The sequence below is a fragment of the Eschrichtius robustus genome, chromosome 21 (assembly GCF_028021215.1).
Source record: "Eschrichtius robustus isolate mEscRob2 chromosome 21, mEscRob2.pri, whole genome shotgun sequence".
NCBI classification, from domain to species: domain Eukaryota; kingdom Metazoa; phylum Chordata; class Mammalia; order Artiodactyla; family Eschrichtiidae; genus Eschrichtius; species Eschrichtius robustus.
Genome location: NC_090844.1, coordinates 5,659,128 through 5,682,809, shown reverse-complemented (window position 1 = coordinate 5,682,809; position 23,682 = coordinate 5,659,128). Strand labels below are relative to the sequence as shown.

Below are 23,682 nucleotides of genomic sequence, written 5' to 3'. Positions count from 1 at the left end.
ACGTCACTGGTTCTCAGAGGGACACTTGGTGACGTCTGGACACATTTGGGGCCCACGCAGGCAGGGGTTGAGTGGGTCGAGGCCAGAGATGCTGGGAAGCCTCCTACGAGGCATGAGACGGCCCTTCAAGACAAGGATTACCTGATCCCAAACGTCCCTGTGGTAGAGGCTGTCAGACCCTGTTCTGGCTGATTGCAAACCTGCCAAACTGTAGTGCGGAGGCAGAGGCATAGATGCTCAGGCAAGTCCGCTGCTGTGGGTATAGAGAGTGAGGGCTCTTGAAAGCCTGTGAAGATAACACAGTGAGTGAAAGGGAACAGCCTCCCGGGCCTGAGGACAGAGGCTGGGGGCGAGCGGCGTTGAACTTGGCTCTGTACACACGTGTGCCCAGAGAGATGGAAGAGGAGGGCAGCATATGTGTTCATGAGGGTGGGAACTGCAAGAAGCGACAGAAGTTAGGTCGTGCACGTGTTTTTGCAGATTTGCTATGCGCTGTTCTAAACGCTGCTGCAGCAAGAGAAAGTAGACAGTAAGATGTGTCAGCTCCGCGGCTGGTGTGTGGGCCTAGGGCATAGGAGTGAGCTACTGCATTGATCTATAAAGGGGATCCAAAACACCCTTCCTCCTGAAGTCTCAAGCGATTCTGAAATCAGACGAAAGACTGAGGCAGTTGGGAAAAATCAAGCCCATTACTGACCAAGTTGTTATGGGAGAACGTGGCTTCTGTCTGTGGTCAGGGGCTTCCTAATACTGAGCCCCGGGGGCTAGAATGAAGCATCCGCTCAGTTCCAGGCAGTGCGGGGCCTGGGCAGGGCACATCCAGGGCCGAGGCCCTTCCCCATGCTCGAGGTGGGTCAGTCACTGCCCTCTGGGAAAGGGGACCAGCGGCGACCCAGCCCCTCCTCCTTGTAACGACAAGGGTGGGAGGAGGGAACAAGAGGGCCAGCTGTAGAAAGACTGAGTCCTGGCCCCAGACGCAACTGCTGAGGTGCCAGCCTTCACTCTCAATACCCCTGGGTCCCCCGAAGTTCAGGGCCTGCGAGATGACATCAGGTCCAAAATGCTAGCTTGTCCATTTTGAGGAAGGGGCAAGCTAAGGATCCTGCCTTGGGCACAAGAATAATACACGGAGAGATGGAGTCATGGTTCCTTCCATGTCCACGACACGCTTCTACCCTGCAAAAAAAAAACCCCACAAAACCCCAAACTTTTCTTTTTTGAAAGTCTGGTGTAGCGTGTTAATTCCATCTTGTCTATGGTAAGGGAAGATCAGAAACAGGCTTTTCTCCACATCTTTATCCCTTTGTTGATGTTGTTGTTTTCTTTTTCACATCTTTATTGGAGTATAATTGCTTTACAATGGTGTGTTAGTTTCTGCTGTATCACAAAGTGAATCAGCTATACGTATACATATATCCCCCCAGCCCTTTGGTCTAATGCAGGAGGCTGGCACCAGGATAAAGGAAGTTCGAGGGCCTATCCTGCACTCCAGCCCAGCTGTTCCTGCAGGGAAGTAACCCTGTTCTTCCTTCCTCACGTTTCATAAGTTCTCTGCCTACACTCCTCACGTGGGAGGGTTTTGCAGAGCCCTGCGGAAGGGAAACATTCTTCCCCTGACGGGAGCTGTCCTGACAGAGCTTCCTGACTCACCACTTCTCCTCCCTTGCATCCAGCGGATCCTATGCCCCCCAGAACCCCAGCCTTTCCTTCCTTGAGCCTTTGGGAGCCTTCATTGTCTGGCGGATGATTCACCAGCATGATCTGTTCGTGTTTGAGCTCAGAAACACTAAAATCTCCTATTTCTAGCAACCGGACCTAATCAGTTGTGCTTGTATGACACAGAGTGAATGTTTCCATTTAGCATAGCAATTCCAGGAGATGTTTTGTTTTATGTATTTAGGTCGTTTATATTCCCTGGAGTGCACCCCCTTTTTGTTGAAATCCTAGAGCAGATGGAAAGGTAGCAAGGCCTGAATTTTCTGAATAAATTTTCCTCCTGAAAAAGACTGAGAATGATTATTAAGGTTTTTAAGAGAGAGGGCAAACCTTAAAATAAACCAATTATAAAGAATAGGAAAGTAGAGAAATTAGAGTGAAAAAGTGGGAATAACCCAAGGGAGAGGATACTGATTTAAGTTGTTTGTAAATGGAGGACCAGTCATCTGGGTTCAGGGCCATCCAGGGAAACACGATGGATACATTTAGACCTTTTCAGAAGAGGCCATCGTTTTACACTGTGTTTCTATTTACTGACTCAGAAACATCGAATATACTCTGTGGTTACAACAATAATAGAAATTAAATACGTTTTCCTACAAAATAAGTGTGTTCAACAGTGCTTTACTCCAGTATTTATTTCACTATATTTCTTTAATCTCGTATCAAATACAGGCGGTCCTCGACCTAACGATTTTTTGACTTTACCATCGTGTGAAAACGATGTGCATTCGAATTTTGAATTTGGAGGTGCTGTCTGATCTTCTCTTGATGCTGGGTAGCTTTAGCGGCCAGGCGGCCAGCCCCCTGATCACGGAGGGAAACAACTGGTGTATGCTTACAACCATTCTGGACCCAGACAACCACTGTGCTTTTCACTTTCAGTATTCGATAAATTGCATGAGATATTCCATGCAGTGTTGTCAAATAGGCTTTGTATTAGATGATTTTGCTCAACTGTAGGCTAATATATATGATCTGAGCACGTTTAAAGTGGGCCAGGCTGAGCTCTGATGTTCCGTGGGGAAGGTGTATTAAATGCATTTTCAACATACGATATTTTCAAATTATGGTGGGTTGATCAGGAGGTAACCTCATACTAAGTATTGGAGGATCTGTAGTATTTTTTTTTTTTTTGTCTTTGTCTTTGTGGAATGTTATCCTTGGACCTTTACAGACATATATATTATAAGATTTGGATTAGAGGACCTTCAAGGTAAAATTTTCAATCTGCACTATCCTACTCTCACTGCCCGTGATACAGTGATTTGAAAACCAGTGGTAAACAAAACTAGGGCAATTGAATCATATTCTCCCATTGCCTTCCATTATAAAATCAAATACTAATTAGAAGAGAAAAAAAAGTGCTTTATTCCAGGGATAAACATCCCACTTTAATATATTAACAAATATATGATATATTTAAATTAGAACACATCTTTGATAAGACAATTGTACTCAAGCTAAGATACAAGGTACCAGCATACTAAAATTTTCAAGTGTCAATTTTTATTTTAATATTTGATATTTACTTCTCTTATTGGCACAAGATCAATTAAGAGGGATGCCTTGCATTGCTCTTATACTCCAAGATGACCTCTAGCTCAGGGAAAATGCTAGTAGAAAACTGTTTTACAAAAGCAGTTTTAATACGTAATTATACTTAATAGGGTTACTCTATAATAAAAAAACAGTTAAATGCATATTCTCCTGAGGATATTACAAATTTATTAAACTGAGATATTTTGTAAAACAGACTAAGTTAAAAGTCTCTACCCACATAGAAGACACTTTTTAAAACAAACATGCTACAGCCTTATTTCTACTTTCGAAAATCTAAAATGATTTTTTAAAAATGCAATCTTAGTAACTTTGGGATTACATACAATAATAGTTTATTTCCCATGGGTCTCTGAAAGTCAGCCAAGAACTAAGTTACTAGGCCCCTGGGTCATCAAAATAGTGGTCAAAATATTTTATCAAAATTTGATAAATTTATAATATAAAACTCATCAAAATATTTTCTTCTACTTTACACAGTGTTATAAGTATCTTGATTATCTTATTTCTAAATCCATAATAAACTCAAATATAGTCTAAATTACAAAGAAGGCACAAAGACTTTTTTAAAATTTTTATTTAATTTTTTAAATTATGTTTTACATCGCACTCAAGTACAGTTAAGCAGAAGAGAATAAACCCCTGCAGGGGACACCGCTACACTAATACCTTCTGGTGTACAGCATTCCCTTGCAGTACAGTCTACGCAGAACCCTTGCTTTGTGTAAGGAGGGTTAGGAACACCACAATGAAGGTCCACAGATAGCATACATTTTCTAAGTTTTCTACATTTGCTAAGTGATACCCCCTTGTCCCTTTCTTTGAAAACCCCACAATTTAAGGCATTTTTCTTCTTCCATTTTCTATAGCCTTGGACTGCCCTGATCCCTGAAGTGTGACCCAGGGTCTCTTTATCAACTAGATATGAAGTTCATTTTCCTGGGTCCAGGTATCACCAGCTATCAGCAGTCTCTGAACTGGGGGAAGGCCGGAGTGATACGTGTAAAAGCACAGAAGGGAAACCTTGAGAGGCCACCCTTGAGAAGGAGAGGGTCTTCAGATAGTCTGAGCAGGTGTGTAATGTTCCAAAGTTCTCAGGGTGAGAGGGCAGTAGTGACCGTTTTAGTCCTACCAGTTTCTGAAATAGGTCCATTTAAAGTGGTGAAGTGACCAGTGGGATCTTTGCAGGGAAGGGGCAATTTATCCTTTCTTTACTGAATTAATCATTATAATGACAAGTGTACATCTAACAGGGTGGGTTTCCTGAATGAGAGTCAACTTTATTTCAAAAAGGATATGACTTGCTCTTTTCTAAACCATACTCATATTTTGTATTAATATAAAAAATAGAGATAATCAATTACAGAGGCCAAAATTTAAAAGCTAACACGTTATCTGAAAAATATAGACCTTTAAAAATATAATATACAAATACTTTTAGTAAGGGTTCACATTTTCTGTTTCATTCTAAAAATGAAATGGTGAATTTCTCATTTTTTTCTAAATCAACAAAGGGCTATATGGGAATAGCTAGTAACATATAGATATTTTAAACATACTATAGTTCAAAAACAGTAAAAATGCATAAAACAATAGTATGTATTAGTACGCGTTAACTAAAATTGCTATTTCACTTCTTCTCCGGGGTGTTCTCATATCTCTTTACCCTATCTTTAGCATATTTTAATATGAAATATACACTATGCAGATGAAATAGAAATTTTTGATTTTCAAACATTTAGAATTATTTTACTGCCTTATCGATACTGTAAGAAATTCTGCAATAATGTTGGCAGCTGCAGCTGTGGGATAAGGTGTAATCTTGGTCTTCCAATGTAGTTTCTGATACAGAGTCTGCAAAGTTGGCACAGAGAACTTGGGGTAGCTGCAAAAGACATGAAAGTATTTGTTCATTAAAATCAAAATGGAGTTTTCTATGTTGTAAGATACATGAAATCAAACCACAAAAAAACTACAACGCTTTGCAGTAAACTAGGGGAGTATGACCATTATTATCCCAGGAAAATTTATATAAGCACTTGTAATGCTTTTATTTATAAGACTTTATTATAATTGAGGTATAGTCTATGCCCATGCATGTTCCTTAAAACATTATAATCTTCAGGCTTATGAAATTATTATTGCATGTAAACCTTCCAAAAAATTTCTGCTTCTAGAAGGAGATATAAATCAAAAGCCCCAAGAAGTGTTATGCACTAAAAGGGGAATTTTTAAAATTATTTTTTTCTCAAATTAGGTTTACTATTTAAGCCAAAGCAAGTTTTACTACAGTGTCTGGACCAGGCTTTAGAATTTCTGTTTTAGAACAAAAATACTTCATGATTATGTTTCTATAACACGTTATAGATAATGCATGCCCTTATAAAATGGGGCATGTTTCCAAATATTTACTAAAATATTAAACAGAATTACATATTGCTTATTGTCAAAAGAAACAATATATTTAACTTAACCAAACGAACATAGAATTTAGGTAAAATGAGCACAAAGGAAACCAAGATCATCATGATCTCTTCTTTACAGGTGGAACCCAAGTTAAAAAATTATCTCCTTTCAAAAAATATTCCAAATGTTATGCGCCATTGTTATTTTACATGCCAACAAAAAGTCTTTAAATTTCATCTACTTCAGGCAAACAAAACTTTTTTAATGCCCCCATGGATTCTTCTTACCTTCATGCTGAAGCAGTAATCTTTCCACCAAACTGCTAGAGGTCGCTACGTCGACAGGTCTCAGAAGCTCTGTGTTTTTGGCATTGACGTCCGCTCCAAATTCTAGCAGTAAGTTTACAATTTCTGTACAGGACTGTTGAGCAGCAGCGTGTAATGGGGTATCCCAATATTTGCCTTTTTGTACGTCAGCGCCTACGTGGAAATGAGGAATGATGGTAGATACAAACAGAATTCGTTAGATGAGTCACTTAACCTCACCAAGGCGAGGCAGGTGTGTCAGCCACGAAGAGGACCTCAACTCTTTCTGCAAGGAGTTATTTCTTTATGTATAATATACATAAACATGCATATGTCATCTTAAAACGTGATACAGCTGGTTGGAGAATGCACACTTCTGTTAGGTTCTCTAACATTTTTCTCTGCGCTTGAAAGATCTCATAATAAAAAAATTTTTTTTTAAATTTTCAACAGTTCCCAAAGGAGTCATATTAATTAGTATTACAAAGAGTGCACAATTAGGTTGACTCATATCCCTTTTCATCATAATGGATAGTTTTTAGGATTATTCAAGAGCTTATTGCTCTTATTCTTTTCATTTATTTTAAGGCAATAGAGCACTTTGGTTTCTTGGAAAACTCATGAATCTAGATATGTGAGCTCTTTGGGTAAAATGTATATAGATTTTCCTCTTACTTCTCACTCATGGAGTTTAATTCAATAAATATATAAAGGCACTGAGCCTCTTAAACAGGAAGGCACACTATATTTCTGCATGCAAAGCAAGTTTTTTAAATGCTTATATTGAAATACCCTTACATGTTAAATTATCTATTACATCGTTATTTTATCTTAGTGCAAGCCCCTGGTACACGGTGGTCATCGTGTGCAACGAATACACACTGTTTAATATTGTCAACAATAATAATCCCATTTTCCAGGACATAAATAGTTACAACACCAAGACATGTCTATTAATAACATTAAGCCCTTCTCAGTTCTGTTGTCTGATACCATCAAGTAAAACTAATGATGCTTATAAGAAGTAGTACATTTTAATAGTCCCTTTATGGCCCTCTTGCTACTCTCAAGTTTCAATAAATGTAATTGTTTTCAATATTTTCAAATCAAATATAAAACATTTAGTGGGAAAATTATATTCCATAACAAAATCTCCATAGAGAAAGCATAAACTCTGTTGGTTATATCAGTTTTATGGGAGAACAGAGCCTGAGAATAACAATCAATCCACAGTTACTAACAATACTTTTCCAGTTTTTTTTTAACCCCATATAAAATATTTGGAAAAGAATAATATTGCTAGCAAAGTAAAAAGGTGATAAAGAATAAACTTTTCTGGTTATACAAATTTATGGGAGAATATAACCAGAAAATAACAATCTCTGTCAGCCGTTATTAGCAGAACTCACGTTTAAGACTCTTACTAGATGTAAAGGGAAAGAAATAGCAGATGCAGACACTGCTTGAAGAAGTTTATAATTTAGCCAAGATGATGTGAGTAACGCATAAAGGGATTACTAAAAATATATGTCAGTATATATCAGGGGCCAAATGAGAGTCATAGACAATAAAAACCATAGAAATCTGCTTACTAATTTTATGTATATTTTAAGCACCTGCCACATGAGAGGCATTGTGCTAGGGAAAAGAGATGATGCGGAAGAAAGGCATAATTCATATCCTAAAAGGGCTCCCAGTCCTATAGTGGGACAGATCACTGTGGTCTCAAAAGATTAGGAATAGTTTCTCAGGGGCTAAAGCTGAACCTTGAGGAATTGGTTTGTTTCAAGTAAGTAAAGAGGGATTAAGTCTTTTCAGGTCGATTACAAAGTCTGGGAAAGTCTTGGAAGAAAAGGTATCTAATCAATTATAATCCCTAACATTTCTTTTGATAGGTTTGTTCACAGAGATATACATACTTGGCACCATTATATTCACCCTTGAGGATTTTAATTTTATGACCTTTTATATGGCTTTTGGAGTTTTGAGTTGAAGTGGCGTTACCATAAATGAGGTTCTTTTTATGGGTTTTATAGTTATATGTGAGAATGCTTAGAATAAGAACATTTTTAGCCATGAGATGTAATTTTTAAAGATGCTTATTTACAGAAATCAATATGGAGCTGAATAATTGCTTGTGTGTACGAACAGAATGGAAGATGTACAGAAAATTACCAGTGTAAAGAAGCTTCCGGACACAGTGGAACTGCTGAGACATAGAAGCCACATACAGAGGGGTTCCCAGATGAGGAATGTCTTGATCAACATCTATGCCCCAGGATATCAGGATTTCCAGACATTCATGGTGACCTGCCAACACAAAGTACAGGTGAGTTTGTGTTTCCCGAATACCTGTTCCCCCGCCCCGCAAAACGTATACCTCCACCTAGGCTTCTCCCTGCAGTTATTCACTGTAAACAGGGCACTGCATGTTGCTGAAGGAGCTTTCTCCCCTCGTCACTTAAGCTGGGGTCACGGGTACCTTTGCTGGCGGCCTCGTGTGTAGGGGAGGGAAGACAGGACTCCAGCTGGGGTTTGGCGCCGTATTCCAGAAGCAGTTCTGTGCAGCTGGGGCTGCCTTGTGAGCACGCGTTGAATAACGGGGTCACACCGTCTATGGTGATCGCATTTACCTAAACCAAACCAGAGCTCTGAGAATGAGAGTCACAGAATCATACAGCATTCGCTGTCAGGCATTTAAAAACAGGTACGTGACCTGGGAACAGATGGCCAGTGAGATGGCCTGAGAACATGTGGCCAGTGAAGATGACAAAGGCTATTTAGCTCACACATATCCATAAGCAAAGCTTAAAAACTGCAAGGATAAATAGAAATACGATGTGGTAGATAATGCACAGGAGTGAGCGTGCAACTAGGGGAATCATGAAAAAGAAAATACCCGAGAATCAAATACACAAAAACGGATTCAATGATTAGGTACTCTGTAATTAGGAAAAAAAGGTACAAATGTAATAGTGATGACAGTTGTGGTGAAGCCATTTTGCTCGTGGCAGCTGAAATTGGAAATTCCATTTCTGAGATTTTATCTTAAAACAATCATTCAAAAGATGAGCAAACATTATAGGCATAAAGATGTTCATCCGTGGCTATTTAGAATCACGAAAGCAGCAAATAGCCTAAAGGATACTCCGTATCATGCAGCACGCTACCCGTTCTTTTGCAATGACTGGAAATCCTGCTTAGAGTGCAAGGGGGCGATTGGAGAGCTTTATTTTTGTTCTCCTATTTTTGAAAACTACGAAGAAGGAAAGAGAAGCAAAATGAGCCCTTTGCTTGATTCTCTTAGCCGGTTGATGTGGAAACGGTTAACGCTTCTCAGAGGCACTTACGTTAGCTCCAGCTTGCAGAAGTGTTCTGGCACAGGCCACGTGATCTCCAAGGCAGGCCTCGTGTAACGGGGTGACGTGGTCTATGGTTACTGCATTGACGTTATAGCCCTAAATATGACATCAATAATTTTGAAATGGGAGCAGAACGTCAGAAAAAATCCTCTCCATAATTGTCATTAGAGGACGATGTCAAAGATCGGAGAATTTCAGGCAAATCAGGTTTTAGTTTAGCAGGAATGGCCAGTTCAAATGCCCAGAGACGACCAGTTGTCAGATCCCCAGAACCAAATTGTCGTAACCCTCTTATCTACACCCCATCCTGCCTTGAGTAGTTTGCCCAAAGGATTCTGAATGTTTTCTCTAAGTTTTGCTTTCTTAACTTGTTTTTTTTGTCTTTATGAATTGTTTTGGTTGCTGTTGTTATTCTGTCTTTTGTTTTGTAGAACTAAAGACTGTTTATAGGCTGGATCACCTGTTTTGATGGGGGGTATAAAATTTCAGGTCAGCCTAGACGGGGGTAAAAATAAATTGTCTTAAGTTGCTCCATGAATTTTTGTCACTAAATAGGTATGACTATGTAGGGGAGAAAAACCTTTTTTCTACTCTTCTAGGTTCTTTTGGCTGGTCTAATGATCAAATTGACATAAGACCGATGAACAGAAGAAAAACAAGTTTAATTTCCTATGTATGGAGGCCCCATAGGTATAGGACCTAAGAAGTTGTCTGACGCAGGCTGTTTATGTAATTTTATAAACAAAGAATCAATTGTTTGTGAAGATTTGACGAGACAAAAGGATTTGGGCTCGGAGTAGCAACTTAAACGTAAGTAAAGTTTGTTTATACAGCTTCCTCGGCCCCAAATTCGCCTTCTCTGGTGATAAGGGTACTCACCATCCTCCCAGCCTGGGGAGGATACCTTCCCTGGGAGCTTTGTTTCCTGCTTTCACGGGGACAAAGGAGAGGCAGAGTGTCCTTCTTTATACTGGCTGTTTCTCAAACAGCTTTAATTCAAAATAATCAATATGCTACCTGGGCATATTTTGGGGCAGCCTGCTCTGAAGCCCATCAACTAGGTTGTATGCTAGTGGTTAAGAGGTCTGAATACGGAGTCAGTTAGATGTGGGTTTGAAGCTCCATAATGCAGTAATTATTTTAATTTAGACGACTACTCTAACCGCTAAATTTTAGGGTTATCATGAGGATTCAATGAGATGGTACATGCAAAGCAATAATGATTACAATGCCCTGCATACAGGAAATGTTTGATTTTATCTTATTATTCAATGAAAACTAAGTACAACTTAAAATATTTTTATTCCAATTAAACTAATGATATCAGACTAAAATAATTAAATATTGCTAGGATAGGAGATTCCTCGCCTTCTTGCTATTTTTGGTAATTCATTGTCTATTGACAATCATTCTAAGCAATGTAACAGGAAGATTTTCATGGCCAAATCCCCATAACATCTTACAGGTTACCATGATCTGTAACAATACCAGAATGGACACGAAGAATCTTAAAATGAAGGCAAGAAAATAAATATCACCCCAAATCTCTGTCACTAGCAAGTGGCAATTTTTAAGATCCCTTAAATTATCCTTTGGGAGGTGTTGAATTGGCTCGCCCGCAGCCAGACTTGGAGAGCTAATTCCCAACTGCTGCCCACTAAGGTGACCCGTGACAGAAGCCTCTGTGAAGGTCAAGATTCCGCCTCACAAAGCCTGGCTGGGGGCATCCTCTGACTCCTCTCGGCTGGCCTATCCATGGACATGAGCTACGTGTTGAGAAATATCCTAAGGTTACCCTCCTCTCCGAGAACTGCATGACCCTTTCAGGGCGGTTACCCTTTAGAAGTTAGTGACATTTTTGCAGTTTTCATTGTAGTTTTCATCAAGTGATGGGCAAACAGCATAGTCACAGGTTATCCCAGAACTGCAAGGCCGCAGGGAGTGCCTGCATCCTCACTTTACAGGTGAGAAAAAGAAGGCTCAGACAGGCTGTGATTCACCTCGGGTGCCAGCCTGGAATCCAGGTGCCCCAAGCCCCCGGCAATGCTGCTTCAAGTGGGCGACAGCCCTTCCTTCCCTCGGAGTCATCCGAGAAAATTCCTGTCTCCCCGATACTGGGAAGCACCAGGGCAAGGACTTCCAGATCCGGGTGTGCATTTAAATCACGCTGGCCAAGGCACAGTCCTTTCTACTTCAATAAGGAATCTGTGCTTTTCATTTTTTCCTCAGGTGAGTCGGATGAGCAGACAGGTGTAAAAATGATGGTTTTGTAGCTTTCGTAGGCAAATCCCTGTAACATACTACAGACCACCGTAATGTAAAAAAGATTGTTTAGGCATCTGGTCTGATCACCCCCTCTTGGATATTTTATGACTGAACTAAGGCTGCAATTAGCTGTACACGTTGTACTGAGTTAAGCATATTAAACATGTGTAATGAATAATACATACCTCCAATTACTTCCTGCTTAAATATGACTAGCCATGAACAAATATACTGTATGAGAAATTTGAAATAGTAAGACATAAGACTACACCGAAATATTTAAAAAGAAGTTTCGGAGATGAGTGAGAAACTGTGAACTTGGCTAGTTATATGAGTTAAAAAGACTAGTAAAATTTATTAAGCAATTTTATTATTTTTGAGTTGATTACTATTGGCAACGAATGTTCATACGCTCATGGGACAAGGGCATATTTTAAACTACACGTTGTATTTTACCTGTGATAATAATGTTCTCAGAGCAAGAAGACGACCTTGACTTGCTGCTTCATGAAGTGGTGACCGATCTGCCCAGGAACCTGCCAGAAAAGAAAGAAACCAAAAATCTGTGAGTCAGAGTAAACCCTGAGAGATACAGTTAATTCATGTGGAATAGACATTATTGAGGCTCCGTGTTCAGCGAAGTGACCAGGATGATTCACCACGTCCCAGAAATTCCATGCTGATCTAAGGGACCCCGATCGATGGGCAGTTTCCAAACCCAGAGGGCTGTGATGTATGTTCTGGAAGAGGCCTCTCCCAGACCTACTGCACCTTTTGGATTCCTCTCCAAAGAAGACAAGGATTAAAGTCACTAGATCTGCCCCAGAAGCCCCCATTTCGTGGTTTTTCAGGCAGACCCCAGAAAAACAAGTTTTTGCACCATCAGCAGAAACGCGGCAGCGGGCGTACCGACCTCTCCCCACCCCTGCCCACGCTGCTGTCCCCCTGCTCTCCGCACCACGACGGTGGCCTGCCCTCGGGGGGAGGGGCTGCAACTGTGTCAAGAAGCTGAGCTCCAAGTCCTGAAGCTGCAACACGCCGGGTGGGTCCCAGAAAGGCGGTGCCACACGCTGGGAGGGGCAGACTGTCACTGGGCTTTTGGTTTTTCGGTGTAACTTTTTATTTTGTATTGGAGTGTAGTTTCAGGTGTGCAGCAAAGTGACTCAGTTATACGTATACACGTTATCTATTCTTTTCCGAATTCTTTTCCCATTTAGGCTGTTACGTAATAGTGAGCCGAGTTCCCTGCGCTATACGATGGGTCCTTGTTGGTTCCCCGTGTTAAATACAGCGGTGTGTACATGTCAGTCCCAAACTCCCCAAAGATCCCTCTCCGCCACCCTTCCCCCTGGTAACCATAAGTTCGTTCTCTAAGTCTGTGAGTCTGTTTTGTAAGTAAGCTCATTTGTATCATTTTTTTTTGAGATTCCGCATATAAGTGATATCATACGATATTTCTCATCGGTGTCTGAAATGGTGCTGGGAGCACCAAGGGCTTGCTCGGGGTCACTGATTCTCCTTGTGCCAGCAGTGGACGGATGGAGGTACCAAAGCCTCCAACCCTGTGCCCTGGTGGATAAAGCCCTGACCTGTCACGTGCCCCGTGACCCCTCTTCTGACAGGCCTTTGGCACCTCCCCATTAGGAAAATCAGTGCCCTCCCATGTAGAAGCCCCCTTTTCCTTCTCTCCCAGGCCCCTCTCAGCACCCAGCCAGCACCCACCCATCCGTCACCTGCCCCTCCCATCCCTCCCCCGCTGTGGTCCACCCAGGTGGCTTTATAAGATACTGGGTTGGTGCACAGTGATTTCCTTGTAGGCAAGACCAGCATTGTCAGTTTTATTTAATGGACATGAAAGATCACCTTAGAGTGATTAAACACACAGACTATGCAAATCAGAAAAACACTCACTTACAGGGTATCATTGGCTGATAAAGTAAAGCCATGCTGACAAGGCAGAAAATCTTCCCGATGTAATGTGATGGTTTGCGAACACCTGTCTCCTTGTCTACTACCCTTTTTGTGGATCCGTAGGATGCAATAAATATAAATAATTTTTAAAAATAAACTGCTGATCAGTCCTAGTGCAACTTAAATAAAGTCACTTAGCTGTTGGTCAGAAACATAAATTTCATGAAAAGCATGTGTAAAGCTTGCTTATATAGGTCAGGAAAATTATTGGAAACATAGTAGGGTGTTGTACTTTTAGAAACCACTTCATTATTCCTACACTTCGTACCTTTGAAAATGCCCAGACACATACCTATGCTTCTGTATGATGGTCTTAACAGTAGAACTTTGCCACAAGTGAGGTCCAAACAATTCCACTGGCTAAAATGTGGGACAGATATCACAAGGTTAATGAAATGACCCAGTGAACCCAGTATACAGGGCAGAAGTCAACTGACAATCATCAGTCTTTTTATATCCAATGATATTATGGGGTATTATTGAAAATACGAATCTTTCTTTTCCTTACGGCTGATTTTCGAGTGATGGAAATCACAGCTGATGTTGAATAGTGTTTACTACGTGCATGATACTGGTCTAAGCAGTGTGTACGAATCTCATTTAGTTCTCACAGCTCTTTGAGGTACATTAATTAATAATAATGTATTAATAAATAATTAATAGTTCTGTTTTAAAGTTGAGGAAATGAGAGCTGTAGAAGAAATGAAAACATTTACAAAGCGTCACATAGTCTAACTCCAGAGCTGATACTCTTAGTTACAACTGCACTGCCGTTGTTTTGCCTTTCCATCAAGCAGTATTTCCTGCTTATCCAGAAGATTACTAAAGCCAACATCCAGATCTTAGAATTCTCAACTGAACAAAGAGTTACTGTTACTAGTTTCTGTGTATTATTTCTTTCCAGTAGGCAACACTCCTGTACTTTATTAAAAGCAGAATTGAATTAATGCACCCCAGTAAATATTTGTTGATGGGACAAAATTTGGCGGCAAAATAATAATTTATAAGAAATTGAAACATTGGGCTTCCCTGGTGGCGCAGTGGTTGAGAATCCGCCTGCCAATGCAGGGGACACGGGTTCGAGCCCTGGTCTGGGAAGATCCCACATGCCGCGGAGCGACTAAGCCCGTGAGCCACAATAGCTGAGCCTGCGCGTCTGGAGCCTGTGCTCCGCAACGGGAGAGGCCACGATAGTGAGAGGCCCGCGCACAGCGATGAAGAGTGGCCCCCACTTGCCGCAACTAGAGAAAGCCCTCACACAGAAACGAAGACCCAACACAGCCATAAATAAATGAAAATAAATAAAATGTCCCTTCTTTAAAAAAAAAAAAAAAAAAAAAATTGTTAAAAAAAAAAAAAAAAAGAAATTGAAACATTATGTTTTCACTAAATAAAATGCAAAAGTCACCATCATAAATAATATTCTTTTGGGGAACAACTGTGTTTCAAGTTCCACCTACGAAGATAATATTCAATGCTTTAAAAATCATACACATCTGTTTGTTTTATCATTAAACAACTTGATTGCAGTGTGAAACTCTAGAGGACTTCAGAACATATATCAGTTTTCTTTGCAACTATTTAAATAAGAAAATTATAATATTAACTTTCCAAACAGACTGCATGTATGAAACCTCTATATTCAGTTTAGCCAGCAGAGCAGTAGTAAATTAATAAGGTTTTAAGTAATCAACGCTTAAATATATGTTTGAAGTTAAATATTCATTTGTAATATTTATAATGATCATGCGCTCCCTCCTGTATAATGGGTTAATAAATTTCATTATCCTTAATTTACCTCTGAAAGCTGTATGCTGAATTGTACGATGCCGATCGGTGATCACCGCCTATTCTTCCGTTGTCACTGGCTAACGTAGCAATTAACCAGATGCTGGGACTGGGAAAAGCCTATAGAAATGGCCATTTGGATTCATTTTGGACTCATCTCTTTCTAGTACATTATGAAGACATTTAAGGGGCAGCAAAACTAACAATATTTGCAGCTGAGGGTACTAGATATTCCTGTTTTGCATACAATTTATCCACCGAAACGATTGCATTAGTCTTCTGAACCATTTCAGCATGGCTTGCAGATGTTCAAAAGAGAGAGAAAAGCAGGAAAAGGGCCATTTCGAAACCAGGCCACTCCAGGGCCAAAATAAAGAAATGCAGGTATTCGTTGAATTTACCATCCCGTCACAACCCGGGCTCTCCCCCAAGACTGTCACATAGCTTTCTGTCCCCGCTGTCATCTTCTTGATCACCAAGACTTAAGTCCCTTATAGTGGAAGAAAAAAAACTGAAGCCAAACTTTTGTAGGTGCATTGCTATTATCTCTCTTCATATGACTTCACTGGCATGAAGAAGGAGTTAAGTGTCACACAATCTGCAGGAGAGGGCGGGTGGTGGTCAGTGAGAGAAGCACCGAGAATATATAGTGTTGGATGAGGGCTCCCTTGGCCCATCAGGCAGGGACCAGGCTTCTAAGAGCCACCGCCTTGTTACTTCCTGGGATGAACTCAGCTCTGCTCACCTGCCTTAAACAGGACCCCTGTTGCCTGTTGTGCCTTAAAGAAGGAGGTGGGCAGGAGCAGGAGGAGGGGGAGAAGGAAATGGAAACCAGAAGGAAGTGAGAAACCAGGTGCGGCTTGGAGCCCAGAAGTTCACGGAGGAAAAAGACTGAGGGGCCAGGAAGGCCTGGCTTTGCCCCCCAGCTTGGGGCGGTGGTCTTCGGGAAGTACCTAACCTCTCTGCGAGTCACTTTGCTCATAAAATAGGAAAAGCACTACCTATGAGACAGGATTGAGGGCAGGTTAGCATGCTAAGGTGAGCATGCTAAGTGCGTGCCTGCCATGTAAATGCACAAATAATACCTAGCATTCTTCGTTAAGTATGAACTGATTAACAGGGGGCATTTTAATATGAATTTTAAGGAACAATCCTTTTTTCTCCAAAATTAGGGAAACTCAAGCCATAGATAACAGCATCTATTGACCAAAATGATTTTCAGTGCTATCAGCTTAATTAAATAAACCATATAAAGCGATTGGATGATTTATAAATGTTTTAAAGCCCACAGTCAACACTGCTGCTGTATTCTTCTTTCCTAAGTAAGCTGTAAGAAATAAAGTCATGTCAGTCCATTAAAGGAGTAATTTATAGTACATGCTTGAGGTCAATGAAAAAAAGTTTTTGTTTTGAATTCTGCTTGCTTAACTCCCAAGCACCCGCCTCTCATTTTCTTCCTCATAATTCCTTAGATGAATTTCTATAATTAATCTGGTAACATGTGAGAATCAAAGGATACATCATGCCCCAGTTTCCGCTTTGAACTAAATCTTCACCCCTCCCTGTTTCTCCCTTTCAATATCTGAAATTTAGCAACTGCAAATTTCCATTCAAATGTGTTCAATGTTAAATATCTTACCTTTCAACGCGGATGTGCTTTATAGTAGAAAGATTTATAAGCTTTCTCAAGACCAAACAGAAGATAAACATCTTCATTTGCAGCAACTTTTTAACTTTACAATCTTGTTAGACTTTAAATTGGGTATCTAAGATTTTTAAAAAATGTTCAGTTTAACTCCTTAGGATAAATCATTCAGTGTGAAAATTGTTTTACAAAATATCTGTAACTTTCCCCAGCTAATCTAATGTCTACAGTTACGGTCTCACTGCAGCAACAGTGGAGGTGACCGCCTATATTTAGAAACAACACCGGCTCCCAGGCAGCTGGTATATCATTTACAGGGAGAGAGCCTGCCCTGTTCTGTAAACATCACCTTACCAGAGCAAAACATTTACGTTCTTAGGTATTTACAGATTGCTGGGGGTCTGTACCATACCTAAATCACCATCTCCCCACGGCGCTTCAAGCCAGCCACTGTTGAGGTAAATCCAACTCATGTCTTTTTTTGATCAGCATTAACAAAAAAAAAAAAAAAAATCACTTGCCATGTGCTAGCTCTGTTCGGCCATTTTATGGAGCTCTAAGCTCCTTGTAACATGACCTTTCACCTCCAAAAAGAAAAATAGCTTTTGAAAAATCTGATTTCTTTTCAAAATTGCCTTTTCTTATTGCTCACTGCTCTTTGAGAAATTGGCTTTTCCTTACTCACTTTGTTTTCTCCTTACAGTATGTGCTGTGCAATGAAATAAAAACATTACACTTAGATCTCTGCTCAGGGCTCTGATGAAACCATTTTAGTTTTCAGAAAGTCTTTGCCTTCTCCCCATCCTGGTCCCATCCGCAGAAGTGGAAGCAAGACTCACAGGAAAGCAGACTTAGCAGTGGTGCAGATGGCCCTCTGGGATTGGGTCACACCCAGTTTTCCTTAGTGGTCCCAAACAGGAAAGTCAGGGCGGTTATCTCAAATAGGGGATTACAAGGAGAGGTGAAGAGTAATGACATCTTCATATATGAATCAGAGTGCAACACGCTAATACACTTTACAGACTGTCGATCTTAAATCAGCAGTCCTCCTCATGATGGACCTGGATTTACCGTGAAGTTCAGAACCCCTCACTTTCACGGCCACTTTCTAAGACTCTGTATGCAGTTTCACGTTATTTGTCTTAAAGAAGATCCAAAGATGTGGCTAAGCTTCAGATTCAACAACATCTGACCCATCCCTAGTCACAAGTTCATAAAATACTTTTAAAATCGCCAGGGATTTACTGACCCTTACTGTGTACTTTTCTGTTTAGCAGATTAATAGAGCCACATAAATCCTGGAGGACGTGATCGATTAGTGGGGAAGTAACACGTTGCCAAAACCAGTCTCGTCAAAGATTGAGACGTCCTGTCTTTCCCTGCTCAGAACATGTGCTTGTCTTTCATTTCCTAAGAACAGTGCTCGTCGGGATCTGAAACCACCAGAGCGAGCTGTGCCTTGGGAACTCCAGGTATATGTACTGACTTGCACGGATGGGCCACTTCCTCTGACTGATTTCCCGTTCACGGTCTAGGAGCCCTCCTTGTCTTATAAGAAGACAGGGTATGGGCCCGAACAGGAAAAAACCACAGACCAGTGAAAAGATCGCTGTGCTTTATCTCAAGAAAAAAGACTACATTTTCAACAGAGTAAAGAGAGTGGTTTCCCCCATGAATATCCAAAATCAAGAGAGAAAGACTATTGAAGACGCTTTTTAAAAGCGCTGCTCTTGGGAGGGATGACTCCATCATCCCAATTAACCCTTAGTGACCACTGGAGCTGCGGACAGAGCCTGCTGGGCTTCATGCCAGAGACCTGAGGTCAGGGTCCAGCACAGACACTAGTTATGCGAGCTTTGGTAGTAATTTAACCTCTTGAACCCCAGTTTTCTCAACCATAAAGGGAAGGATAATTCTATCTCCATCGTAGGGTTGTAATGAACGTGAAAGTACTTAGCACATTGGTACTAAACACATTTGAAATATGACAAACCTAATTCTGTATTAAACAGGTACCTCCGTATATCTGTCCCATGAGCTTTTTACTACATCTTCTCAACAGGAGATAGAGTAATTTACCTTATTTAAGATAACAAAGCTTTAGCTCATCTTATTCCTCTTACATATATCTGTAGGAGATATAAATGGATAGGAAATGGTCAAAATTCAGAGACAATTATCACATGCATAGGGATAGCTCTCCAAACCATAGCTCTTACCTGGACTCCCTTACAAATTTTAGCGACACATCACGAAATTGACTTCTGGACATTCACGTAGATATTTTGCTGGCATCTCAAGACATTTCTAAAAGCAAATTCACCACCTTTCTCTCAAAACCAGCTATTCCTTTTTGCTTCTCGATTGCTTTATACAGTGTTAGCTTTCCTCCTGTCACCTGGCACTAATAACATGGTCTTCAATTTAAGTACAACCGTTTTCAGGGGAACTTCGTATGTATTGACTATTTCCTGTGCTTTTTCGCAGGGAGGCAGTTATTATTAAACAAGGTACTTCTTTGTCGTCTTTTATTTTTCACAGATCCTCATCCCAAGCTCAGTCCTTGCATCAATCTACACTCACTCTCGGGGGGATCTCTTCTGGTCCCACTGATAAAAATATTATCTACATGGTGATCATCCCAAATTTATATCGCCAGACCAGCTCTCTCCTCTAAATTCAAGACGTGTATTTCCAGCTGGCTCTTCAACTTCTCCGCTTAGATATCTAAATAGACAATGCAACTTAACGTGCCCCAGACTGAACTCTGGCTGTGATCCTCCCAAATCTCCTCCCTATCAGTAAATGGCAACTCCATCATCCAGGCACTTCGAGACCAAAAGCCTTTGTGTAATCCTGAATTTGTCTCTGTTTCTCACACCCCACAGGCAAACACCAATAAGTCCCTTTGCCTTGACCATTCAAATATAACTCAGCTTCGACTATTATCTCATAACCTCCACTGCTACTACCCTAGTCCAAGCCACCATAACCCTCGCCTGACTTACTGCAAAAGCCTCCTGACTGGTCTGTTTCCACCCATGCGCTTCCAACAGTCTGTCCTAAACACAAGGATCTCTGTAAAGTCAGAAAGACTCCGATGGCTTCCTTTCTCACCCAGAGTAAACTCCAAGGAACTTATGACCTACGAGGGTCTCCAGGCTCCTCTCTGAGCTCAGTTCCACCCCTCCTCTGTGTCCGTGGTCCTAGTTCAGCCACGCTGAACAAACAGACCATCTGTGCTTCTGTCGACTCTGCCTGCGGGGCTTCTTTCTGAGATACACACATGGCTTATCGCTGACTTCTGTTCTCCACTGGAAGTGCCTCATGGGACAGCCCTTCCTTGACTATGAGAATGTCCTCCCCGCCCCCTCTCCAGCACTCTTTCTGTCTCGTTTCCCTGCTGTGTCTTTCTTCATAGCACTCATTACCAGATCTTAGAAATCGGGACTTGTTGCAGTTTGCTCACTGCCGTATCCCCAGTACCTACCACGTTAACGGCATCTGTTGATGGATGAACGTGCAAAGTCACGTGAGTTGTAGAGGCTCTTTAGAGCTGGGGTGCTCTGACTCCTAAATTCATTGGTTCTTAAACCGTGCCAGGCCTCTCGCTGTCCCCATCAATGGGCCCTGAGACTACTTCCTTAAGCAATAATCTTGTGCCTCACATTCATCCACCATTTATTCATTCATTAAGTGGTGATCTATCTACCAGGCAATTCTGACCCTTCTGGATGCTGGAGATACACAGAGATGAATGAAGTATGGTCTGCGTCCTCCTGGATTCAATTTGGACTCTACCCTCCCAGGTGGTTTTCCTGACACCATTCTCTATCTCACCAATCTTGCCTGAATGCTGCCACAGAATTAAACTTCCACAAGCACCTAGAGTTCTGGCTAGCTAGCCATAGAGTGCCTTTTGGGAAATTGGAAAAGGCGCCCCTCTCCTGGGGCAGCTAAGCCCCCCGCTCTGGGCACACATGCTCCGTCCTCACAGCAGCACATGGCTGCCCTGAAAACCCCTCTGGAATCTTGTCGTTCTCAGGCTCAAAAACGTGACCGCCCCCTGTCCCCCGCTGAATATAGTCTAACATTCTGATCCTGGAATTAAAGGTTCCCTACAATATGGATTAGATCTTCCCCTTTGTTTTATGTTCTACCGCTGACCTTCACATACCCTCATTTAAGCTAAACTGGACGGTTGTGCATGTTCCCCCAAACAATCTCTTTTCCTTCCTTTTTCTATCATCTTCCCCCCAACTCAATTCTCTTTTTCATATCGCAGAGTAACTTGTTGAGGTATATCTGTGCTTTGGTGCTTGTTTTTCCTGCCCAGCTTCCAGAGGCTGATTAAGTCCAAATAGGAGAAGTGGCTTGAAGACAGCTTCTCTTAAGTGAAGAGTTAGTCTCCTGGCTGGGTGGGTGGGAGGGGGGAGGTACATGAGGGTGAGAAGGAGAGAGAAAAGAAGAGGAAGAAGAATAAAGAGGGGGGAGGGGACTTGTGAGGGAGGATGAGTGAAAGGAATAGACAGAGAGCAAGAGAGAGAGTTTACTCGTGCTGGCCCTGAGTAAGAGCAGGAACCCAAGTCCACGCTCTGGCTGCGCCCGAACGCTGATACGACATAGGAACCGGATGGGCCCTAAGCTCCTGTTGTCCCCACCTTCAGGACAGAGTTACACGCTTTAGTTTGGCGTGGAGGCAGTTGATTTGCTGGACCTTTTTCAAGGGATACAAGGGGCTTGAACAACGGGTTCATCGGGGGAAGCGTGTGGGCTGAAGGCCGGCTGTGCCTCCCTCATGGGGCTGGATTCAGCTCCAGCCTCTGCGCCAGGTCTAAGGGAGAGGATGGCAGGAGATGTGACTGAAAAGACGGCATCCCCAGGAAGCTTGGGGGATGGAGTTTGAGGCCAGATTTAATCCGGAAGCTAAGAAGGCTGCCATTCTTGACCATGTCAGTTCCTGGAGTCAGATTCTTTCTCACCAGACTAGAATGGGCTTCTGCCTAAGCTCCATCCCGCCCATCTTGCAAAACCCAGCTTAAAATCTTCCTCCTCCCAAAATCCCGCGGATAGCCCCAACAAAAGTGCCCCTTCTCCTCCTGTAAGCCTCAGCTCCTTCCAGCACGGCTAGTACAGAGTCTGCAAACTCAGATTTTCTTAAATCAGAGTCTCACTCACCGCTGTTCTACTTCGGGCTTTTTCTGCTTTCTCAGACATAATCACATTGATCCTCACAAGAACCCTGTCTGAGAGGCCATGGGGAGCTGTGTAGTGGGGTTAAAGAATGGGCTGTGCAGGAAGGAATGTCTAGACTGGACCTCTGACTATCACAAATTTGCTAATGCAACTCAGTAAATTTCTTTAAATTTCAGTTTGCTCATCTATAAAATGGGGGTGATAATATCTACATTTTCTAGTTGTTGTAAGGGTTAATAGGCCCCATGTGAGAAGTGTTTGACACAAAGCATGCCCTTAATAAAACTTGCTAAAACTTAGTAAAATTATTATTTTCATTGTATGGAGATTCAAAGTGCTATGGACTGAATGTGTCACCCCAAAGTTACCATGTTGAAACCCTAATGCCCAACGTGATGGTGTTAGGAGATGGAGACTTTGGGAGGTGCTTAAGCCATGAGGGTGGAGCCCTCACGTATGGGATCAGTGCCTTACAGAAGGGGCTCCAGAGAGATCCTTAGCCCCCTCACCATGTGGGGACACAGTGAGAAGGTGCCAGCAATGGGCCAGGAAGAGGGTCTTCATGAGAACATGACCATGCAGGCACTCGGTCTGGGACTTCCAGCCTCCAGAACTGACAGAAATAAATTTCTGTTGTTGATAAACTACCCTACCTGTGGTATTTTGTTATGACAGCCTGAATGGATTAAAACAGGACTGAATTGTGTGCCCCAAATTTCTATGTTGAAGCCTTCACATTCAATGTGTGTTTGGAGATAGGGCTTTAGGAGGTAATTGGGTTAAATCAGGTCATGAGGATGGGGCCCTAATCTGATAGGGTTGGTGGCCTTATAAAAAAAGAAAGATCTCTCTGTCTCTGTCTCTCTTCCATGATCAGGCACCAAGGAAAAGCCATATGAGCGCACAGTGAGAAGGTGGCTTTCTAAAGCCAGGAAAAGAGCGCTCACCAAAGTCTGACCATGCTGGCATCTTGAGCTTGGACTTTCCAGCCCCTAGACTGTGAGAAAATAAATTTCTGTTCTTTAAGCCACCCAGTCTATGGTATTTTGTTATGGCAGCCTGGGCAGACTAAGACAGAGATTAAATGATTTGCCTCAAGTTATAATCAGTAACTGACAAAGCAGGAAACACACTGGGTTCTTTGGAATGTTCAATGAAATTTTATGATACAACAGTTTCTCTTCAACCCCAGAACTCATAGTGTACTGTGTGGGCTGTTAATCCATAATGGGCCCATAAGAAGTATTATAACTAACTAACTAATTCAACAAGCGAAGAGTTACCTCCTGAAAGTGAAAAGAACTGTGGAATTCTGTTTTCTACATTTTCATATAATAACAATAATGTATATTTGAAGTAGTAGCAACAATATAGCAATACAGCAACAATAGCTGTATTCTTATCTAATTATAAAAGTGGTACGTTAAATAGGACAATAAATACATTGTAAAACACACAAAAAATCATA

At 41.6% G+C, this 23,682-nt stretch overlaps 1 protein-coding gene across 2 annotated transcripts in view; it reads right to left on the bottom strand.

Moving 5' to 3' along the window:
* Positions 1-3,833: 3,833 nt before the first annotated feature.
* The window catches only part of ASB5 (ankyrin repeat and SOCS box containing 5), an 87,199-nt gene continuing 67,350 nt past the window's right edge, over positions 3,834-23,682 (bottom strand). For both annotated transcript variants that reach the window (XM_068532388.1, XM_068532389.1), the window contains 6 exons: positions 12,071-12,150; positions 9,338-9,445; positions 8,470-8,620; positions 8,163-8,297; positions 5,970-6,161; positions 3,834-5,161 (listed from right to left, as the gene is read on the bottom strand). In XM_068532388.1, coding sequence (XP_068388489.1) covers positions 5,034-5,161; positions 5,970-6,161; positions 8,163-8,297; positions 8,470-8,620; positions 9,338-9,445; positions 12,071-12,150 — 794 coding nt within the window. In that variant the 3' untranslated portion in view covers positions 3,834-5,033. The remainder of the gene's footprint in view (positions 5,162-5,969; positions 6,162-8,162; positions 8,298-8,469; positions 8,621-9,337; positions 9,446-12,070; positions 12,151-23,682) is intronic.